This window comes from Drosophila teissieri, chromosome 2L (genome assembly GCF_016746235.2).
Source record: "Drosophila teissieri strain GT53w chromosome 2L, Prin_Dtei_1.1, whole genome shotgun sequence".
In the NCBI taxonomy this organism is placed as follows: Eukaryota; Metazoa; Arthropoda; class Insecta; order Diptera; family Drosophilidae; genus Drosophila; species Drosophila teissieri.
In genome coordinates this window covers 10,297,360-10,320,350 of record NC_053029.1, presented here as the reverse complement: position 1 = coordinate 10,320,350, position 22,991 = coordinate 10,297,360, and the positions used below count along the sequence as shown (strand labels likewise).

Here is a 22,991-nt window from a genome sequence, read left to right as displayed (position 1 = left end):
TTTTTGTTTAAAATAAATGTAATGTAACTGAAGAGTATAAACTTAAAAATTAGGAACAGCAATTAGTTTATTCAAGCTTAAAAAATGAATTCAAAGTAAATTCAAGTTTGGTTTAGTTCTAAAGTAAATGGCAACCCTAAAAACGGTGTTAGTCTTCATATAAGGTCGGGTGCATGCCGCAATATTCCACCCCTGGATCGATGAAGTCCTCTGAAGTGGAATCGAGTTCATCTCTCTCAGCATCGGAGTAGCCTTTTGTTTTCTCGTGCGTCAGGTACCCTTCCCAAAGGACCAAACCCACTGATGCTGAAGGTCCTTCAGAATGTTCCGTATCGTAGCTCAACCAGTGGGCATGTTTTTGAAGGTAAAGCGAGTTGAGAAGAGTTGGCCAGTGAAAGAGTAGACCAACCTTGGTCAATTTGATATGTAGGTAATACCCGTGTTGCTTAACCGAGTCCATCCTCACCTCTCCAAGCAGGTTAAGGATAAATCTTTGAGGAGGTGTCGTCACATTCACCATATATTTTAATGCATTTCTCACTAGAACAAGCTTATAATCCTGTACCTGCTGTTCAACTATAAGTTCGATATGGGTTTGTGTCTGGTGCCATTTAACCAGCGGATACACTGATTCTCTAGATTTTTTAGCGCAGTTTAGGGACTGTAAAACAAGTTCCTTTGGAGGATCTTGGGGGCCAACCACTAATGGTTTATCTTGTTTTACGGAATTTTCAGAGGACATTTTGTGTGGAAGTGTCTGGTTCTCTTCTCCATGTACTAGGTTTTGTAGGAATTCTTGTGTATTCTTTTTCTTTTGCGGACTTGTAGTGACTAGCTCGTGAATCAGAGCGTTAATTAATGCAGTGGAACTGTCTATTGGTGAAGCGTCTTTGACTTCTCCCATCTCCACGGATTTCTTAAGATCATCTACATTTGTTGGTGCAGGATTATTTTCACTCGGGAATTCGACATCATTTTTTAATTTATCTGTCACGGGCTTTCTTTCCTCCAAATTTTCATTGATGATAGGTGAAGCTGTCATTAATGTTTTTTTAACCAGATCAAGGACTTGCACATTTGCTTCCTGAGAAGCTAGTTTATTGTTACGATCATCTAAGTCGGTACAACAACAATCATTGTTTTCCTTGCTGCCCTCTATATCTTTCAATTCTTTTTGCCAATGTTCATGGATCGCTCGGAGCTCTTGGATGCTAGTGTGGTCAGTTTTGGCGAATCCTTGTCGAAGCAGTTCCTTCCGCAAAAACATTTTGTACACACTCGTTTGCATGGTTGGGCACTCCTCTATCAAAGCAATTTCCTTGACGTAAGCCACATCCAGAACACCAAAGTCGACGGTTATCTGCATGATCTCTCCGTTGATAGCAGCAAACCGCTCCTGCACCCATTGAATGGAGTCCGTTGACCACTTTCCTCCTTGTCCTGATCCAACTAAGCCCGACAAACGAATGTCTATGGCCAGTTGTGGCAGGTTTATAAACTTTTGGGCACTCCAGCAGCTGACTGCCCTTGACCTGCACTAACTCAGTGCCATGATCCATCAACTGAACAGTGACTGGACGTCTGACTGGAAAGTCCACAATCCTAACCCGGCTTAAGAGTTCCTGATGTAGCACAAAACACACATCGTCAATGTTATACGGGTCTTGTACCTTTCGTGGCACACCGAAGCTCATCTTGAAGGCTAACGTCGATGGATGTGAAGGATAAGGCACATCCATCCAACTGGTCGAGCCTTTGGACTTATACTTCATGGGCATGACAGCCATATGAGCGCCGTCATAGGCTTTGAGGAACTTGCATCGAATTAGAGTACCCGGTTGCAGAAGAGGATTTCCAATCTTCGGAAGATCAGTTGTAAGGAAGTGATGTCGCTTGTTGCACTGGTTACGATTGCAATCACCATTGCTTAGTTTGTATGGGCAGTAGGGATGACTGTCATCCAACTGCTGCTGGCTATAGGACAAACATTGGGGCATCAAGTGTTTGGTGGCCAAACCGTGATCCTGTAAGAACTTCATGGTGCGAGGCCATTCCTTAGCGTTTTTCTCGTCCAGAAATATATAAGTAATTAATTGATGCACTTGATCTATCGGTGTTGTAAATAAATTCCGAATGTTGTCTGCCAATGTGTGGAATCGGGCGGAAAATCGTAACCACGACTCCGGAAGACTAAAGTGGATAAGCAGCTGAATGTTTCTCACTGGCAACTGTTCCTGGACCTGGCTATCGTCCACCAGCATGAACTCATTAGGGTCCTGAAAGAGTTTGCAATCCAATTACTGTGTTTTTATACATATATGTTTAATTTTACCAGATTTTGTGACTTTGAAATGTCCACACATTGATGACCGGCTCCTACTAAGATTGCTCTTAGATCCTCCAGCTCCATCTGATTTTTGCAGTAGATCAATGTGCGCTTTTTGGGACCTTTCTGTGCTGCCAGGATATCGACAAGGTGTCTAGCCTTCAAGGCGGAACTGCGAAGAGTGACGTTGAATTTGAGACCCCCGTATAGGGCGGCCTCTAAGAAGTCCCCAAATAGTGTCAGTGGCTTCGTTGTACGACTTAAGAGCTTCTGAAATCTCTCAGAATGCCATTGTTGAGCTACCAGGACTAACTGCATTGGTAGACAACCCATGCTATTAACTTTCTGAAACACTTCTTCCAGAAGCTCTGCGTTCTCCTGTCGCATGCGATCGTAATCATCGAAGACTAGGAACTCTAATCTAGTCGTATCTACCAGTGATAATTCATTGAACAGTATGTCCTTTAAGTGCGCCAGTGTTGTCACTAAAACACCGCACGAATTAAGTAGAATCAGGTACGCATCTATCATGGAATAAGCATGTGTATTGAGCACCTTATGATTTTGGGTTTTGAAATCTCTCATTAGGAAATCGCAATGTGAAGTCAGCTTTTCGACATTCTCCACAGAATCCACTACCAGTATGGCCAGAGGACCTGGGGCCATCCGATCATCGAGGGTTGAAGTTACATTTTCCAAGGAGCGCAACACGGCAGAGCAAACCACCGGAAGGTAGCTCCAAGAGCGACCCGTGCCAGAGGGATTAACCAGCACCAGGGATCCGCGATTCATGAGATGCGGCCAGGCGTAAGTTTGCGTGGGCAGCGGTGTGTGGAAGTTCAAGTCATCCATGGCCTTCGAGATAGCGTTGCCTAAGGGTAATTCCTTATAACTAGTCACAGGATTCACTTGCTCGGGACTGTGGACCAACACTAGATGTTTTAAACATACACTTGGCTTTCTATCACACGTGCTTTTTGAGCGAGATCCGTCTACCTTTTGCAAAACTCTTTTTGTTGTTGAAAGATTTGGATTTGGCATCTGGAATCGACTTTTTTGTACAACTCTGTCGGAGGATTTTTTACCAACCATGTCATTAAATATCTGTTCCATTTTGTCCATTGAAAATTGTACTGTTTGATTGTTCGATTTGTTGGTAGTAATTTCATTCAAAGGTGCTGACGATGGAGTCGTTAAATGAGTTCTTGATGCTTTTAACATGACGGAAGTGGGCACAAATGATTGCTTATATAATGGCATCGATTTACGCACATCTGAGTTTAAATTTGTAGATGAAGAGGGTATGTTACTTGGTCCACTCGATGATGAAAGCTTCAGTTTTGGTAAACATTCTGATAGATGTTCAGGCCCTATTTTTCCATTTACGTCTAATAGTTCGTTTATATGTGGTATTTCATTGATAATTTGTTTTGATCTGTTAACCAGAGCAGTTTGCACGGAACTTCCGTTGATACTTTGAACCTTGCTCAGAACTTTCACAGACTTTGGTATAAGATGGGTGTCGCGATTCTGGAGCAGGGCGTCTAACTTCTGCTGCTGAATCGCTGAAGGGATTGGAGTCGATACATTAGCAGTTGGCATTACATTGTTGGACAATAGGATGGGCTTTTGGGGGAATGGCCTACCAGCCACTAGTTCAATTATTCTTCTTACACGCGGTCCTGCTTCGATCGACATGTCGTTGACCTCGGCCATTTGAAAGCTTATATCCTCGTCAAAGCTGACCATGGTCAAGGAGTCGTCGTAGCGTCCTTGGTCCTGCGCTATCAGAAAGGTTGCAGCATCCTCAGTCTGGCACGGTGATTTAAACTTAAGCAGACCGAAATTCCGATTCGATTTGCCACGATGTATGACTTTAAATGTGAGTTGACTGGCTTCCACTAGTTGCTTGTCCAAAGTGTTGATGGCGGATCGCAGCCAGCCACTGTCGGAATGGGGAGCAATCAAGGCCACACCACCCTCTTTAAAGTCGCATAAACTGCGGCTCAAATGGTCAGGCAGGGGCCACAAATCCCGCACAGAACAGCAGAGGTTAAATCCGTAATCCTGGATCCAAACCAGGTACTTCTCGTCCTGCCGCCTGCGCACCACACCCCTCAGGAGCTTGTGTGGACTCCAGGGCTTATAGCGCACAATAACTCCCTCATTCTCCACGTAAACCTGCTGCGTCCTTTCACTGGTGCAGTAATCCGTTAAATCCCGCTCTATTTGGCGGACCAACATGGTTGAGTTCTCGACATCTATGCATCTCACATAGCTGAATTGATGGGGATTTACAAAAAGAGTTATCAAAATGGATTCTTCCTGGCCAGCATTCAGTTGTTCCATTTTTTCTACATTTGGAAAGAAATAAAAATTGATTTTAGTTTTTTTTTTAATTGTATCACTACTGGTGGGAAATGCTGCTCCTTTTTCCCAACAGATTTTATTGGATAAACTATTTCTAAATTCAAATAAATTTTTGTTGGTAAATCTATTTTTTAGCTAGCAAAAATTGTCGGTTTAAATATACATAGTTGAGCTTAAAGTCTGCCTAACTTTTCCTTGTTCACTCATGTAGAAATTTCTGCGCGTCAGAGAACTTTGCCCAAAGCGAGCCAAAAATTGTGAAGCCAGCCACAGGATTAAATTTTGTGGATTCGGATTGTGATTTAGTGGGGAGTGAATTAGCTAATTTAAGTTGGGCAAAAGCGAAAGCAAATGCGGCGAATGCGACGGCATCTGCAGCTTTTAAATGGGAAAACAAAGCAACTGGCTAAGCCGCAAGTAAGGAGGTCCTTGTGCCTATTTGCTGTTTGTTTGCGCTGCACTAGATCCTGCTGCAGTGCCTCCGCCCAGCGCCCTTCCCCTCCTCCACATCCACCAGTGGTGTGGCAAGTGGTGCTCCACAATCGGCAGTGGAGCGTGCTGCAAGTTGTTGTTTTATCAACACTTTAGTTGCTTTACATTATTTACCATGTGCGCAAGTAAATAGGAAATCATTTGTAGAAGCAATTGGATCATTGCGATCCACCCGAAATTATCCCATGAAAAATTGAGTGGTTTTTATTAAAAATCAAGAACTTAACACTCACTTAAATTGGAATTGGAATAAGCAGCTACACAAAAATTTTCAATATTAATACAAAGATTAGTTTAATATATTATAAACTTACTAGGTTTATTAGGGTGTTCCTAAATGCAATCCAGTGCAATATTCTCTGGAAAGCAATTCATTTGTAAATAGTTTAAAAATCTTTAAATAGTTATGGTTTAGATTAAATCAAATACATTTTACTGATATTCAAGGTTCTAACTTCCAAGATGCGTAAAACCGACTGAATTCCAATGGGCAAACACATTCAATTTTCAAACAAAATTCCAAGCAACATACACACACACACATAAATATCAACTTGTAAACAGAGAAGCGCCTGATTTTAAAGTGTCAGCGCAATTGGAAGGTCGTAAACAAAAACGTAACTTGAGAATCAAGACACTTTAGTCTGGAAGGGGGAACAGAACTAAAGCAGGAATTAGTTCAAATATATAATTCTGATATATACATACTGGAGAAAAACAATTTAATATTTCTGTTTTTATGTTGACGGAACTTCCATTTTCAATGCACCGCTAGAGTAAAGAAGAAGAGAAGCTGGAAACATAAGATTTTCTTGAAAATAATCGATGTCCCAAGCTTTAAGGAATCGATATTATCTTTAATCGGAGTAAATCTATTGATCAGCTAGGAATTAAAAAAATGTATTCAATATTTCCTACAATTCAAATTGAAACACACAAACAAATCCTTTTATATTTTACCTAACTAGGAAGCGATCAAAACTAGGGAAACATATGTACGTTTTTTCCCCTATAATTGATGGCAATCTGGTCCCAATAAATCCTTTTCACCCATTTCGCGCCTGCTAATTGCCAAACAAAATGCAATGATTCAACCCAAAACTACGCTTTCTTTTCGCAGCACAAAAGCAACTTTTTACCCCTTTAACGGCCACAATTTCCCTTTTTTTACCCTTTTGTTTGCCAGGTCACCCGAAAAAGTTTCCCGAGCAGGGTTGTCGCATGCCCCCCGCAACCCCTACAGCATTTGCTTTTTATTCTCGTTTTATTTGATTGTTTCATATTTATGAGGATTATATGGCTGATGCTGAGTGCTGAATATCAGAGAAAAATTGAGTTGGACGTGTGGTAATATATTTTCAGACTAAGAGGACTGGACTTGTGGTTAAGCGGAATTCTTTTTCATCCTTTTAGGTTCTCAAGCTAAATATCCCAAAGAGTATAAAGAATTTAGTATGCAACAATAAATTTGAAAGAGTATATTAATTAATAGTAGTTTTCTGTTTTGTTCGGTGAAATTGTTTAATTTTAAAGAAAATTTTTTAGCTCCCTTACTACAACATTTCTAAAAATAAATTTGTAAAGCAAAATGATAACGAAGTAAAAAAAAAAAGTTTTCATGTATTTAAATTTCAATATATTATTTCCGGCCCTGTAATTAATATCTAAAAAGTCACAAAATATAATTGATATTAAAATCAGCTATCAAATTAAATAAAATATTTAAATGTCTTATTAGGAACGTTTATTAACAAAACAATAATGAACAAGTGAAACTAGTTCACTTCTCTTTGTCTTTTTGTAAGTTATTCAATGGCATTACAATGCCAAGTGCAATGAAACGAATAAAAAAATAATTATTTTTAATATAACCTAATTATTCTAAATGTACTGTTATACTAATTTAAAAATAAATGCAAATTGGAACCAAATTAATAATTAACTGAGTTTGAGGCGGGTTGGCAGTCCAATGGTGTGACGTTGCAGTGCCGCCGCTTCCCAACACTAGCCGATAGCCAGCCAAAATGGCGCCTGCCTGCTATCGCATTGCTCGAGCAAATACTATCGGTTCGGCAGCGCATCACACACACAAAGCGAAAAAAAAGAAAAATACGGGTGGCCAGCGAGCGAATATCTCCGAAATTCATTAAATCGCAACGCCGAGATTTGTGCTCCGATCCGAGAATCCGATTAGCTCCCGTGCGCCGTCCGCCCAAGCCAGCAAAATAACCAAGTTCAACATACGCCTGGACAACATAATGTCGAAGAATAAAAAACTGTCGCTGTCGGGCGGCGATACGGCGGAGAAATTTATTTACAAACCCAAGGATCTGATATGGTAAGCCGGGACCGTGGACCCATCAATATACTCGCATACTCGCTGTATTCCCAGCACCGCTGTGCCGCGAAACAAAAATGAAAAGAATGAAAATCAAAGCAAACACATAACCTCAATTGCGCACCGTTGGCGCTCCGAAAAAAAAAAATAAGAGGAAAAAAACCCAGTGAAGTGTGCATAAAAAAGCAATTAGCGCTGCCTTCTCGACCGCCACGCAACGCCATATCCGTGTAGCTTCATCTGAACGGCGGATATATTCCGGAGCTACTTGCGTGGATTCCAGGCGGCGACGTCGACTTCTCTGCGTTGGCGCTTTTTTCGCGCGCGCGCCCTTTTTTTTTTTCATTCCTTCTTACGGCCAATATGAGTTTTCCCCTGTTTACCGCTGTAAATTTGTCCTAATAGCGCATTTTCATCCATTTTCTTTGCAGGGCCAAAATGAAGGGCTTCACTCCGTGGCCAGGAATGGTAAGCATTGCAATCGGCGATCGGAATGTTTACGCCGCGTCGACGTCGCGTCGCTGCCGCCTCCTCTGCTGCCATGTTGTTGTGTTTGTTTTCGACTGTACTTTTCGATTCAACGCTGCTGGCTTCGCTGCCGCCGCTCTGCCCACAGCCACGCACTTGCACACATTGCCCCCGTTGCTGTTGTTGTTGCTGCTGCTGCTATGGTCGTCGCTGTCGGCGGAGGTCGGCAAATGGTCTCTCCATGGAGCTGCTATCGGGGGCCATTGAGCTACAGCTTTTGATCGTGTGTACAGCCCATGGAAACCAGCATGTGCGGCCGGAGGAGGGGGAGTGACGCGCGGCGGGCGTGGATTTTGAACAGACGTTGCCAAGGATATCAGATCCGCGTTTTGTTCTTCTATGGCACTCAAAGGGCATTTTTTTGTATATCAACTTTCAATTAACATTAACATTCTCATCGTCAATCTTGTGATATAGCAATTGGTGCTGTGAAGAAGTTTCGTTAAATGTGCTAATGATTAGTGAATCACCTCAACTTAGATTTTTTCAAATTGGTTTTGTGCAGGTTTCGGAACGATTGAAATCCTTGTGATGTTTACTCAATGTAAAGTTAAAGCAGTGGTTTTCAAATGCAATTGTTTAGTTTAGTTTAGTTTTATGCGAGATAATGTTTTGTAAATGGTTTAACGCTAAAAGTTCAGTGGAATTCATGGGTACATAGAGAGTGAGCGTCCTTAAATTTGATTATTCAAATGTCTGCTTAAAATATTAAGAATTCTGCTAGCTTGTTTAGAGTGTAAAGGTGTGATGTAGCGTATCTAACTATAATTTCTCTCCTTAGATTGTCGATCCGCCACTTGATCTGCTCAGCCAGCAGCGCCGGGCGAATACCAAATGCGTGTTTTTCTTCGGATCTAGGAATTTGTAAGTAAAATGCACACCACCTCGGAAAGAGACTGTAATAATGCGGGTAATATTTAACAGCGCCTGGATTGAGGAGAACAACATCAAGCCCTTCGAAGGACCCTGGAAGGAGGAACTGGCCAAGGTGAGCAAGCCCGCTGCTTTCCGGCACGCTATGACGGACATCGAAAAGTACATTGACGACCCCGCCGAGGTGGACGAGCAGGTCAACAAAAGCTGCGGTGCGCCCAATCACGCCACCGAGGCTGATTTTGACAAGATCCGGGATGGCTTGGACAGCGAGGAGATTGTGGCTGAGGAAGCAACTGCCGATGCCAACAATGGTGTGGTGGCCCATGTGGTAGGCAGCCCTGATGAGGGCGACGGATTGGATGTAGAAATCAATGCAGATTCCTCAGCGTCACCCGCCACGACGCCGGCGGCCACAACGAAGGCAGGTGGCAAGCGGACGCCCAAAGCAAAGTCCGTGGCCGCTACATCGGTCAAGTCGACAAAGGGATCGGCAAAATCAGCACAGAAACGGCGCACCTCTGCCCAACAGACGCCCAGTGGGCCATCGAATGCCAAGCGAGGCAAAAGGGCCACTTCCGGTGAGGCATTGCAAGATGCGGAGGAAGCCAGCTCCACGCCAACTGGCCGACGTCGGGTCGAGACTGACGCACTTTTGGCCTCAATCGCTGCCAAGCGTGCACCGAATGCAATTGCTCTGCTTGACCGACCGGTTGTCACGCGACCAGAGACCCAAGTGATCGACATGAGCTCGCGCTCGAACACACTGGCCGATCGCGAAATCGTGCCTTCAGAGCAGACCTTCGGCTTCCTGGGTCTTGGCATGATGGGATCTACCATAGTCAAGGATTTGATCTACACGGGTCACAAGGTTGTGGTCTGGAACCGCACCATTGACAAGGTAAAAGCCCACTGCACTGAATTCACACATGAATCCTACAACAATCTCGTTTTGTAGTGCCAACCGTTTGCCGAGGCCGGTGCTGAGGTGAAGGACACGCCCATGGATGTTGTGGAAGCTGCCGACGTTATCTTTTGCTGTGTGTCCGATCCAAAGGGCGCCAAGGATGTAAGTCTTCAATATATATATGTATATTTCATTTGGGAAATGCTTGAAGCACCACGTTGTTGACAGGAATAAGATTTGGGCGTTTTTGTATCTTTTAAATTTTTTATCTTATCGCGTCTTGTTACCTTATATATTACATATTAAGGAAAGCACCTGGTAAAAAAATGTATCCAAACGTGAAAATATTCGACACATTCGGGCGATTTTTTGATGCATTCATTGCAAAGTAATGTTTTTTTTTCGTAGACTGCATAAATTACGGAAAATTAAAATAAATTGTAATACAAAACAATTGTGAAACCGCGATGATGTAATTTAACAAACGACAAAAACCTTGGTGCTGTTGCTCAATTCTTCTTATTTATACATTCTTCTTTTTCGCCGTTCAGCTCGTTTTTGGCAACTGCGGCGTTCTGCAGTTAAAGGACTTGAACAATAAGGCCTACGTTGAAATGTCTACAATTGATCCGGACACCTCGTTGGACATTGGCGAGGGTATCAAGCAGTGCAATGGTCGCTATCTTGAGGCACAAATTCACGGCTCGCGCCAGGAGGCGGCTGATGGCATGCTCATCATCCTCGCCGGTGGAGATCGTTCAGTGTTCGAGGAGTGCCACTCGTGCTTCAAGACCATCGCCAAGAACACCTTCTTCTTGGGGAGTAAGTACAGCCTGCACTGATGACAAATGCCCTAAAACAATTTATTAAAATACGTCTTTTGTTCACATCTAGCAGATATCGGTAACGCCTGCAAAGTAAACCTAATTTTGCAAACCATTTTGGGAGTGAGTCTGGTCGGGTTGGCTGAGGCGTTAGCACTTGGTAGGTTTTCTTTATTGGATTGTAAAAAGCTTTTACTAATTGTTCATTATTGGTTTTGCAGCTGATCGTTTCTCAATTTCCCTGAACGACATCATAGACATTTTCGATTTGACTTCAATGAAATCACCCATGTTGCTGGCTAAGGGCAAAGGTATGGATAGCAGCAATTATATTTCCTCATTCTTTAGTTTATCCTTTTGTTAAACACTTGTCGTATTCCTTTTCAGAAATGGCAAAGGGTGACTTCAATCCACAGCAGCCTTTGAGCCACATGCAACGTGACTTGCGCTTGGTGCTAAATATGGCGGAGAATCTGGACCAGTCCATGCCCGTCACCAGCATCACCAACGAGGTGTTCAAGCACACCAAGCGTTTGGGCTACAGTGAACACGATTCGAGCGCCGTATTCGTAAGATCCAGATTTTAACATTTAGTTAACACGACTAACGTTTAAACTATGTTTTATCAATTAGTTTAAAGCGTACACCGAACAGAACTGGACCGACACTGACACACATACCAAACAGGACAGTAACAGAAACACATTACCCTCACTTACCCACCATCCACCAGTCCAAACTGACAGAGGCGTCCGATTGCAAGAGTTTCCATGCAAGCGACAGCGCCATCCTAACCTTCTGTATCTTCCCCAATCTGCCCACATACAAAGCGTTTATTGCAATATGGCTCCGATTCGCATTGAATCGCTGACGGTCATATCAGGTTCACCTGGTCTGACCTCGTCGGCCTGCTTTGGACGCAGGAGCCACTGAAGTGTGCTTGGGGGAGTGTGTTTAACAGCACAGTCTTTCCGGGATTACTTCAATGAATTGTGCATTATACGACTTTAAAGTGTTTTATTGTATTCTTTGACGGGTGAAACGCAATCCCCAGCGAGGAGGGAGGCCAGGGCGCCGTGTTTCCGATTTTATATGTGTAAGGTCTTGCTTTCCAAATATCATTTTTACGTATGTGCATACATAACTTGTAATTGTATAGAATACTGCATCCGAATAAAATGTACAAAGCATACTTGTGAAAGACAACTCCGATTGTGAAATACCAAACGAATCATGGACCCCTAAGTGTGTCGATCCAACCTTCGAACCTCCCGACCTCGCAACCTCCCACTTTTTGTGCATTTACTCCAGTCCTATATTATCATGTATACATTTTACACAATCTTTCTAAGAATAAACAGTAGGCTAATCCGATCGTACTGACAGTAGAATTGCAAACATATTTGGAGTGACGGTAACGACAAATTGGTTTAGTTTTAGTTATCTTTCCTCATATTCAACAAACGAGACAAAACCTGAAACGGAAAACGGAACAGAACGCACCACAACCGATACGAAACTGATACATGAACTACAGCAACAACCGGATGCAAACAAAATAGCGTAAACTTTGATCGACCCCTTTGCGAGGGTCGTTATTAATAATAATAATAAGAATATATAATAAATAATATATTTTACTTATTATTTAGTCTGTATTTTGTTGTAAAACAAAGAATAATAAAAAGATAATTTTAATAGAGGATGTAAGGAAATGAAATTGAGTTCGCATTGGAATCTACACATTTGCTTGATGTTTTTCATAATATCAAAGTTATTGGTTAATCTATTCGTTTAGTACGGGGGTGTATTTTTCCTTTTTTTCTTTTTTACTATTACCGCAAAGGAAATATAAAGTATAATTCTGGAGTTTAAATGCAATACGTTCTAAAAACATTAGTAACATCTTTTCATAGTTTCTAGTCCCAATAAAAAATAATTTACCCGATAAACCTAGTTTAAATATTAACTTTAGATAGGTGAATATTAAATACCAATATGAACGGATTACGAAAATTCAAAAATTACTAGTTCCGATTTGAGTTTTTCCAGCGATAGTGCCTCCGTCACGGATAATAATCGCATCACGGAGTTGCTGGAAATATCGATAGTATCGCGTAAGCATCGACTTTTGTTCCACCTCTATCGTGGATGTTTATGTGGTGCGTGTGTGGCAGAATTATTATCAAAATTATTGAAAGAATCAACTTTGAGCCCGCAGATCGTCACACTTGATAGAAAATGTCTGAAAAGAAGCGAACCCGTCGCCGCAAGGATGTAAGTGCAACCTGTTTCCAATTAGGTGGTCCTAAAGGGAGTGCGAGTGTGTGGGTGCCACAGTCCAATTGGCATGCCGAAAGTGTTTGTTTTTTGTTTTGATAAAAAAGGAGAAAAAACGTGTGTTCGCCGAAAAAAAAGTAAAAATCGAATCATAAACGAAACGCTGAATTGCGAGATCAGATGAGCCATTCATTATTTTAATATTATTTGTGGGGGGCCAGTACAGTGCATGTTGCGCTGCTCTTTGGAGAAACCCCCGTGGAATGCCCCCCGCCTTCAGAGGTCTATAATTAGCTTTGTGGATGGAAATGTCTTGGCTGCGTATTTTGCTGTATCTGGAATTTCAGTTTTCATTTTTTACTTTTCAGTCAATTAAGTTGGGGTCTACAATGCAAACAGCTGAGCTTGCAAGCTTTTGCTATCTGGCAACGCTGTAAGTCCGTCTTGTAAGCCGATCTCACTCATCCGCTCGCTCTCTCCCGCTCTCCCTCTCGCTCATTACCCACACATGTCAGGTGCAGCCCCACTTATCAGCTGCTTTGCTTGTTGTTGTTGTTTTTGTTCATGTTATTGTTGGGGAAAGTTTGAGTACGCGTGTATTTTGGGCAGAGGCGGCGTTCAAGGGGGTTCTTGATCATAGCCTTACACAAGCTTGTGAAATTATCACCAATATCATTATACCATTAAACAATTAGGAGTATCAATGCAGCTGAAACCCCCTTGCGTATTTCTCAACTCCGCCCCTGTTAGTATCCATGTGCTGCTGTAAGCGTGTGTTTGTTTGTTGTGGTGATCACCAGCTCGTTTGACCAGAGTCAAGATTCAATACTTTCTAGACTCTCCGAGCGAGTGCAACACGTCACGGCCAAGAAAAACTACAGCCGCTTCTGGACTAGTTTTTCTATTTATTTAGATCGCAGTTTTAAAGTTATAAAAACTCTCAAAATGAGTGGAGAGGAGGAGTACTTCCAGGAGGAGGAAGAGGAGCAGGAGCAGGACATTTACGACGATGGCACGGTACTTAGGCACACATAAAGCCCACGTATAATAAAGCCATCTCAACGGCTTGAGGGTGACGAATACAAAATTGGTGTCGTGGCCTATATACTACAAGCGAATATAGGCCCGCCATTGAACCAATCGATCGTGAAAGTGAGTTTCTGACCTGGTTTTCGGACCTTTTCTTTTTTGTTTCTGTAGGAATACACCGAACCAGGTGCCCAGAAGGTGGACAAGCCATCGAAGGACGAGAAGAACGTGGCCAAGTGGCTGAAGAAGAATGTTAAGACGAAGAAGACCAAGTTCCTGAGCCACATCGTCGAGTACTTCACCTCCAGCAAGGCCATCGATGCTCTGATGAAATCCAAATTCACCGAGGGCAGCAATCCGCTTTTCACCACCCGGGAGCAGGTGATCGAGTTTCTGGATGTGATGCTGGAGCACAAGTTCTTCCATCGCGCCAAGAAGGTGCCCGTCACCCTGGAGGAGATCAGAGGAAAGTCCGGAGGCGACAAGAAGGCGGACAAGGAGAAGAACCAAGACAAGGAGAAGGAAAAGGACAAGGCAAAGGACGACAAGAAGGATACCGATCCGGAAGGCGATAATGGCCAAGGAGACGGAGGTGCGTCTGGCAACGAAAAAGAGAAGGAGAAAAAGGAGAAGAAAAAGCGCAAGATCCGCCTGGACATGCATCCCGAGCAGATCTTCGTGGACGGCTCCGAGGCATACGTGTGGATATACGATCCCATTCCGCTCCACTACTGGATATTCGGCTTCATCCTGCTGCTTGGCGCCGTGGGCATTTGCCTATTCCCCCTGTGGCCACCACTGCTACGCAAGGGTGTCTACTATTTGTCCATTGCGGCTGCCGGCTTCCTTGTTTTCATCCTGGCTCTGACCATTGTACGTCTTATTGTGTTTATCATCGTGTGGGCACTAACCGGTGGCAAATTGCACTTCTGGATCTTCCCCAACCTGACTGAGGATGTCGGCTTCTTCGCCTCTTTCTGGCCTTTATATGAGGTGGGTTTTGAATTATACATTTATGTTAGTTTACTAAGTTCACTTTCTCTCCAGAGCAACTATAACAGTGACGCGAATAATTCGTCCGCTAAGACCGACAAAAAATCGAAATCGAAGGACAAGAAAAAGGAAAAAGAAAGCGATGCCGAGGATACAGCAGTGGATGCGGATGGAGATGCTGACGGCGATGGTGATCTGGATGCGGAGGTTTCCACGCTTGAACCAGAGAAAATCGAGCTCATCAAAGAACACGACACCGACATGGAGATTCGCAAACGTCGCAAAGTGGGTGCCGACGAGTACGAGGAAGACGATGTGGAGGATGAAGAACCGAAGACGCAGCCCAAGGATTCCAAAGCTGGGTAAGAAGGAACCGCTCAGTAATGACAAGGATTCCAGCTTTATTGCTCGAATTTGTATTTATAATTTCTTATGTTTCCGTCGAATTTTTGGTTGTATGTTTTTCATACGGTAAACCATATTGAATAGCGCAAAAGACATACATTAACTCTAGCTTTTAATTGTAAAACTTTTGTTCCTTAATAAATAATATTGTATAATTAAAATGCATTAATCCTATTCTTGGTTTGCGTTCATAACATTTTATTTCGTTTACGGAGCATGTCATTTGTAAATTCATTTGTTTCGTGATTTGTGGAGGCTCATTTTATTGGTAAATGGTTTTTGCTTACTCATTTTTACGATCCTTGGTGATTTCGTTACTGGTGATGTTCGAGGTATTTCTAAGGTTTCCAATTCGTTACAATGTAAATAGAAATTGAAATCGTGTTATCGCATCAAAGCAGAGTAAGTTTTGCATCCCATTCATTTGATTTAACTGGATTTTTATTGTACTTAAAGTTCTAAATTTACATACCATGAATGCTCTTACATTTTTAGTAATGTTACTACTTTTTTTTGCTTTCAGAACGCCACGCAACTCGGGATCCGATTCGGAGAGCTCGAGTAAAGATTACGAGATAATCAGTTCAAGTGAAGTCCAAAACGTTGCTGGCAACTAAGATGAAGAATCCACAATATATATTATTATTTAATGATCCACATCTAGCTAATTGATAAGACATAGAACAAGAATCACACATCAAGTACATCAGCACACACACGATTCCAAGTACAGTGAATTATAGACCCAAAAAAATGCGATCGGTGTCGTAATTTTCGATTGATGATTTCCTAATCCGCTTTAAATTGAGCTTAGGTTTGAGGTTTTCCAATATTTTTTTTGGAAGTAGGCGCGTGCATATGAAACAATATTTTTAGACGCAATATTATGTAACCCAGAGACATTTGGTTTTTACCATGCAGTTGGACTCTTGTTTCGCCGCAAAAGTTCTCAAGCCGTTAAACAAACTATATATTACTTATTTGTATTCCTATGTTTGTAAATGTATACAGCAGAGCACTAGTGGGTGCAAGAAGCGATTGCAATTGATAATAATCATAGCGAGTACGTAGATGTGAGCGCATACGTTTCTATGTGCATAAATATTTACTCTACATGTAATTAAAGCAAACTAACAACTTAATGAAATTAGTAGTGTAACACGCAATTAACTATTATATAAATAAAGCTAGGCAATTCTGATCTGATGTGAGAGATATTTGAGCGTTTTTTAGTTCTTGCTCGAACGTTTTATTAAAAAATATACAACATACAATTCGTCTTTAAAATGAAACTCGTGGTACTATTGGTATTAAAGGGATTATAAACTGAAAGGAACAAAGTCGTATAATTACGTTTGCTTTTCATCTATGACCACGCTTATTTGAAACGTCCTTTGCTTATGTGGAACTGTTATGAGCAAATGATCTTTGGAACTGGAGGGGAATCCTCGTGGGTCTTGGTTCTGAGATAAGTCACGTGGCCTTATAATCCTACTCCGAGCAATTCCATCTAATGGATCGTAGACTGTGAGCTTGGCAAGAAGTTTTGCGCAGGAGTTACAGCCGATCAGCCAGAAGAGAACGCCGGTTAATGGATCATCTTTACCCTCTTGTGGAGCAGCTAGTAAGGCCAGGGGATGATTCCGCATAGGAAGTGATCTAAGGGTTATTTGGATTATTAAATGGTTTTACCACATTTCGATTCTTAGTAGCTAACCTTTCCTTCGTTAAACTGTTGTACAAGAAAAGGGCCACGAAAGTGTTGCCTTTGGTGAGGAGATCGACATCGAAGGAGAACTGCTTTGGTAGACCTTCCACTACTTGATGGCAATATGATCTACCTCCATGATCTCTCTTAAAATGGGAAGCAAATGTGTTCGACTTTATGAGGCATCCGCACATGTAAATGGGACAGTAATACTCTTCTTCCAAGGTTGATTCCGAAGCATCGTTCGCAGTATTATTTGAATTAGCTGAGTCGATTGAGATTACTTGCCAGTTCAGAGGGGGCAATCCTTCATAATCACTCGTTTTACATGACATTTCAAGTTCCGATGCTGTATCACAATCAGTTTCCATCTTAGACTCCATAGTTAGGCCCTGTAAATCAGAGTGATTTGGGGAGTACAGGTTGGCTAACAGACTTAATGGCTTTTGACTTGAACTTATTTCATTGGAGGAACTTGAAGAAGCTGTGTTCTTATTCTTATTCGAAACAGCTTCGCTTTGATGTAGAGGACTTCTTAAAGAGCTTAGATTATATTCTTCGGAAAAACTTAATTTATTTGTAAATGGCTCCACAAATTTTTCAACTGAATCTGAATCAGTTGATCTTAGCAACTTTATCGGTTTACTCATTATTTTTTTGATCTTCAGTTGCAGGGATTTGTCTATTTGTTTTCTTATCTCATTGCTTAATTTTGAGGAATTGTATTTTTTCCCCTGGTACAATGGCACTTTCGAATTTTCTTTATTTTCTTTTGATCTCGAAAATGTATCATTAGCTGCCGTAATATCAGTCGATGGATTGGATTCTTTTAATGGGTTCTCCAATTTTCTTAAACTTTCTAATTCTATATCTGATGTATGCCATTTCAAGTTCTTGGTTTGCGGCTTACAATATTTCGACTGGCTCATATGGTTGTCACTTAAGCAACTAAAAATTTATTGCGACATTCTATAAAAAAGCATCTTTCGGATATTCATTCTTGTTCTATTAGTTAATCAGCTTTTCTTGTTTATTTTTTGTTTTCGTAATTCTTTTTTGATCTCGACTTTCGTATTTATATGCTTGACTGGTGGATTTTAGGCTGCTCCGCTAAAGGTAGCTTCTTTGGACTGGCTTTGTGGGGTATAGGAGTACCACTTCCGCTATTATTTTCCGAACTCTCTCCAGGATTTCGATAAGATTGCAGTTCGTTGGGACTAATGTCAGGCATACGAAACTCAAAGAGAGACGGAGCATAGTCCGGAAGATTTTTTTCCTTGATATATCCGTGCGTGATATGACCGATATCCAGCAACTCCCTTGCAAAGGTAGCAACCTGTATCCTGGGGATCTCTTGGCACTGATGGGACACGGTCTCGAAGATTTGTATCACTTCCCAGTTGGTCGATGGCTCCTTATGTCTACATAAGTGAAAGTTATTATCCGGTATTTGAGATCTGAGTATATTCTTATCTTTAAGTGCGATTCTGGAACGTTTTCGATGACATTCGTGGTGTATCTTGGAAAGAGTATTCCTTGGTTGATCATTAATTATGGCTGGATTATTAAAGCCCAATGACTTATGATTTGCTATATGGGCGATTTTATCTTCTTTTGCGTTTAAATTTAAATATTTGAAAGTTCTATGTATTTTAAAAGGAGTTTGTGATGCCTCAGAATCCTTATGACAAATTCGTTGTCCTCTTCTTTGAATGTTTGTATTTATAGATTGTCCTCGTAAAATGCTCACTTTTTTAATATCTTCAGTAGCTCCTGGCTTTGGAATACGTAGATTTTCCCTAAAAATCTCTGGTATTTCTCCTTGGTCTGCTATCCCTGGGGACTTCTTCTTTTCGTGTTCCACTTTTATAAATTCTTGTACTTCAGAAAGTGATCTTACGCTATTGAGCCTTTGTTTTATTGCGATTCCTAGTTTTTTATTCAGCCTGGTTTCTTTAGTATCTGTTTTAATGGATACATCGAATTTTCTGGGAATTCTACTAACCTCTGTTTTAATTTTAGCAACCATATCCTTACGCGGTTTTTGCTGTCCGCAGCGGGCACACTTATATAATGTCGGTTTGGCTTTGGCACAATCATCTTTTCTATCATTAAATCGTTCCCAGTTTGAAGAGCTTAGTGTGTTTGAAACGGGTTTGGAATAATCTTCGTAGTGGTTTATTTTATTTGAAGAAAATACAGTTTGCTCATTGGATACATCACTTTTCAAAGACACAGTTTCAGCGTCCTCGAAGAACATGTCACTGAACGACTTACTAATATCCTCCAATTCAGGGATCTGGTCATCTTCGCAGTTTCCATGTGGGCTATCGTATGCCTCCGAGCAGGAAACTTGGTCCATGATGGAGGCCATAATGGAGGATTTCTCTTCCGGTTTATTTTCTGGAGTGGCCTGCTGCATAACTTCCGGTTTGGAGGACAAGTGGTTTAGTGGGCTCGTGTTGCCTGAACTAAGGCATTCGTTTCCAATTTTATTAATTGCCGTCAAGAGATTTTTACGAACTGAATGCGTCATGAATAGGATCCCTGGTAGATTGTCAGCCATCGGATTCGGGATGTCCTTGGCCTTAAAGTGCAAGGATTCAATGCGATTGTTGGGCAAGTCCTGTCGTGGCTCGATGTGCAGCGATTTCGGTCGATGGAGTAGATATCGAGCACTATTCCCGACAAGAGCGTCCTCGGATGGACCTTCGTACTGCTCGAATGGGCAGAACTGGCTGGCCAGCTCGGAATCGGTGGTCTGTGAGTCCTTGGAATTGGCGCTACCTAGTCCACCACCCAGCTCTCTGCCATCCGTCGAGTCCTGGCTGCTCAAGATGTTGGTTAATACTTTGGATAGAGGTGGCAATGGGCGACTCCTGTGGCTGCGTGGTGGACGAGTGCTGTTCCTGCTCCGCTTGGAGATAGCTCCTCCGAAGGTATCCGTAATGGGACTGTGCAACGGAATGAAGTTGCTGACAAATATATTGCTGTAGTTGTGTAGTAGGTGGTTTTTCGGATTGAAAACGGTGTGGGCCATGGCCACCAGGCTGGGCATCTCTGAGCGTGGTGACTCCGCTGCTAAACGAGGAGATCGTGGTGGTGCCGTGGGCGATGGAGGTGATGAAGGCGATGGCGATAGTGTTGGAGATGTTGAAGGCGTCGAAGGTGGCGGTGCTTTGGGCACCAGCTGTCGACGGGGCATCCCCTTCGGTTTCGAGTACAAGCCATGGCGCCCAGGGTACAACTTGCTCTTTACCTCTTTGGGTGCTTCAGTGCATTCCTGGCCAGCTTCTGCCCTGGCTAAGCCACCACACTTGAGGCAGTTCGTCCGGCAACTTCTCTTGGCTTTCGGCTTCTTTCCCCTAATGGCCACCTTTACCCGAGTCACTTGCCCCTTTTTCGGCTCCTCCACGTGGCGTTGCTCCAGGATACTCATCTGCCGTTTGGTGCCCTGGTCAGCGTCGTCATCGCTGGAGGAAGTGTGTCCAGCCTCGGGGCGCCTGGCCAATCCGCACACCTGGCAGAGCAGATGACGGTTCACCGGGATGTGGAGCACCGCCCGCGGCAGCTTCTCGCACAGGCACCACTCCCGCGGCCATGTTAACCCACTGGCCATGTTGTTCATGTACAACGAGTACAACTTGTAGAAGCGAAACATCAAAAGCTAGCTATTTTGATTTTTAGACGGCCAATCGGGTCGAGATAGTTTACAAACAACCAAATGGCACATAGATTCCGGAAATTTTTGTCAGTTATGTTTTCTGAACTTTTATTTGTACAACGCATTCCTAAATATTGCCCATTTGTTTGTTGTTATCGGATACTTCTACTATTTAGACATATTTGTCAAATCCAGGAGCTCAAAAAAATTGTTTGTTTTTGTAATGGAACAATAGAGAACACAATAAGTGCAAAAAGGGTTAAAGAATCATTCGTAACTCGTGTTTTTACCAATAGTTGTTGGCCTTTAAAGTAACTGGCTATTAAAGCACTAAATCAGATTGATCCATTCAGCACTGGCAATCAACTATTTTCTTAATTAATTTCATTCAGTGAATATAAGCCAGATTCTACGTTATGGAATTATTAAAATTTCCTATTGTCTTTGTTTGCGGTTTCTGTAATTTGCCATTGAAGTTTGTGTGGCAGAGCCGACTGGCTGTGATTGTACGTGTTCTAGCCACACTGAGTTGGGAAATTTAATTAAGTTTCTGCTGCATTTTTAATGTACGCATTCAATGGAGTATTATTGAGTTTTTTGTACAGCTGTCCGAATAAAGCAGATTCTCCTGCGTCCTTCGAGAACCATTCACCAAATACTATTAAATATACTATGCATACCCGCCCACTTCCTGCCAAAGGAGATTAGTTTCTAACCCTTCTAAGTGAAAATGCATGTTTCATATGCAATTACTGCTGGGCGAGGAGGATTACACAGCACACACACACACACACACACACTTAACACTTTAAATGGACAAACACACTGCACTTTGCCATTCAATCGTACTTGGAATTTATTTCGCTTTTTGCTGCAATAAATACGAGTATGCACAATGCTGCTCGATAGCGCAAGGTGCATGCAGTTGACCCAAATTCCCGACTCCTTCGGCAGCATCTTGTTTAATTAACTCTCTGGCATTTGATGGATTGGCCTAATCCCCCCAGTTCCGCACTTAAGCCCATCAGCTATACAACTCGTTTCGCAGGACCAAGTCAATAAACACATTAAAAGCGCATCGCCTTACAAAATGCTCGACATCTTCGGCTCATTGAGCAGCTTTTGAGCAGCAGACTCCGGGATTCGAGAGTTGAGAGTTGAGAGTTAAGAGTTGAGGCCAAGGCGTTTGGCAGCGGATTTATGCAGTCAAATCAAGCAGGTCGATAAATTATGGATCTATGGTCGCTATCCAGCCGGGAATTACTTAGCTCCAGTCGCACGTTCCTCTGTCCATTTTGAATTACACGCCGGCTGTCCGGGATTTATGCGCGCCACTGGCCATAAAAATATTATTCCCAGACTACAGACTACAGCCCCTCCGAATCGGCGCCTAATTGTTCAGCATCGATTGTATTTCAATACATTCGACTTTGGGGGACACCGAGAAAAATACTAACCTATTACATTTCAAAATTTCATTATGTATATTACCCAAAATACTATACAAAATCTTTGTGCTTAAAACACTTGAAACAAGATGTTTGAAAATGTGATGCTAAAAGTAAATCCAGCTAATAAATCGTAGTATAATTTTAAACACCATTAAGCACAATTTTTAATCTTTTTGACATAGTTTGCTCTAAATAGAAGTAACTTTAAATTTAAACTAATGTTACAATAGTTGCACATACAAAGTTGTAGCTATTTTGATTTTGGAAAGTGTTTCTTACCCTGTAGACGACGACAAAGTCACATCGATGTCTGCGATTGGAGCAACCGAATTATTTACTCCCCGGAGAGGCATTTTAATGCGTTTTTATTGCGATACTTTTAGCGTCATTTCATTTTCGGCATTTTTCCTTGCCATGGCATTTTCATGGCCCAGCCCACCCATTAAACCCCCTTTGCTTTGGCTTCGCCAGCCGTAATTTTTGTAATTTTTTGGCGTGGCTTTTAGTTGGCGTTTATTGCATTTCCTTCTGCATTTAAGGAAATTTAATGTGTGGTGCAACTATTTGAGGCATGCACATACGCAAAACGGGGCATGTCCTGGGTCAAAGGGCAGCAGCTGCAGGGGCGGAAAATCCGGGTTGGCCGATGGTGGCGGTTGCTGGCCGCTGGCGGGGGCGGGGGTAGAATATTTGTGCATGCAATAGGAGGAAAGTTGTCCGGAAAATGCATCGCATACGTTGAATGCGTACGGGAGATGGTCTTGGTTTTTCTCGCTTCGCCCAGATCAAAGGTAAAAAAGTAT

General features: G+C 42.3%; 4 protein-coding genes across 6 annotated transcripts; 2 read left to right on the top strand and 2 right to left on the bottom strand.

The window, feature by feature from the left end:
- Positions 1-42: 42 nt before the first annotated feature.
- On the bottom strand, positions 43-5,624 carry LOC122612023 (putative ATP-dependent RNA helicase SoYb). The gene is given in 4 exon segments (XM_043785464.1): positions 43-1,502; positions 1,504-2,276; positions 2,333-4,680; positions 5,503-5,624. Coding segments are annotated over 3 exon segments (4,470 nt in total). The 5' UTR covers positions 4,676-4,680; positions 5,503-5,624; the 3' UTR covers positions 43-148.
- A 1,614-nt stretch (positions 5,625-7,238) lies between these two features.
- Positions 7,239-12,361, top strand: LOC122614185 (putative oxidoreductase GLYR1 homolog). 2 transcript variants are annotated; one of them, XM_043788716.1, is made up of 9 exons: positions 7,239-7,526; positions 7,958-7,994; positions 8,836-8,918; positions 8,979-9,828; positions 9,886-9,996; positions 10,386-10,656; positions 10,732-10,818; positions 10,880-10,969; positions 11,046-12,361. In XM_043788716.1, exons 1-9 carry the CDS (start codon positions 7,447-7,449, stop codon positions 11,243-11,245), a joined length of 1,809 nt encoding a protein of 602 aa, XP_043644651.1. In that variant the 5' UTR covers positions 7,239-7,446; the 3' UTR covers positions 11,246-12,361. The 2 variants fall into 2 exon arrangements, with proteins under 2 accessions (XP_043644651.1, XP_043644644.1); XM_043788709.1 differs by having other exon boundaries at positions 10,729-10,818.
- Positions 12,362-12,787: 426 nt separating this feature from the next.
- LOC122625561 (translocation protein SEC62) lies at positions 12,788-16,657 on the top strand. Of its 2 annotated transcripts, none has more exons than XM_043805655.1 (4): positions 12,788-12,935; positions 14,139-14,960; positions 15,015-15,322; positions 15,889-16,657. In XM_043805655.1, exons 1-4 carry the CDS (start codon positions 12,900-12,902, stop codon positions 15,980-15,982), a joined length of 1,260 nt encoding a protein of 419 aa, XP_043661590.1. In that variant the 5' UTR covers positions 12,788-12,899; the 3' UTR covers positions 15,983-16,657. The 2 variants fall into 2 exon arrangements, with proteins under 2 accessions (XP_043661590.1, XP_043661587.1); XM_043805652.1 differs by lacking the exon at positions 12,788-12,935 and adding an exon at positions 13,758-13,955.
- A 38-nt stretch (positions 16,658-16,695) lies between these two features.
- LOC122611980 lies at positions 16,696-20,908 on the bottom strand. Its single transcript, XM_043785426.1, has 3 exons — positions 18,162-20,908; positions 17,083-18,021; positions 16,696-17,024 (listed from the first exon to the last, which is right to left on the bottom strand). Exons 1-3 carry the CDS (start codon positions 20,732-20,734, stop codon positions 16,715-16,717), a joined length of 3,822 nt encoding a protein of 1,273 aa, XP_043641361.1. The 5' UTR covers positions 20,735-20,908; the 3' UTR covers positions 16,696-16,714.
- Between the last annotated feature and the right edge of the window lie 2,083 nt (positions 20,909-22,991).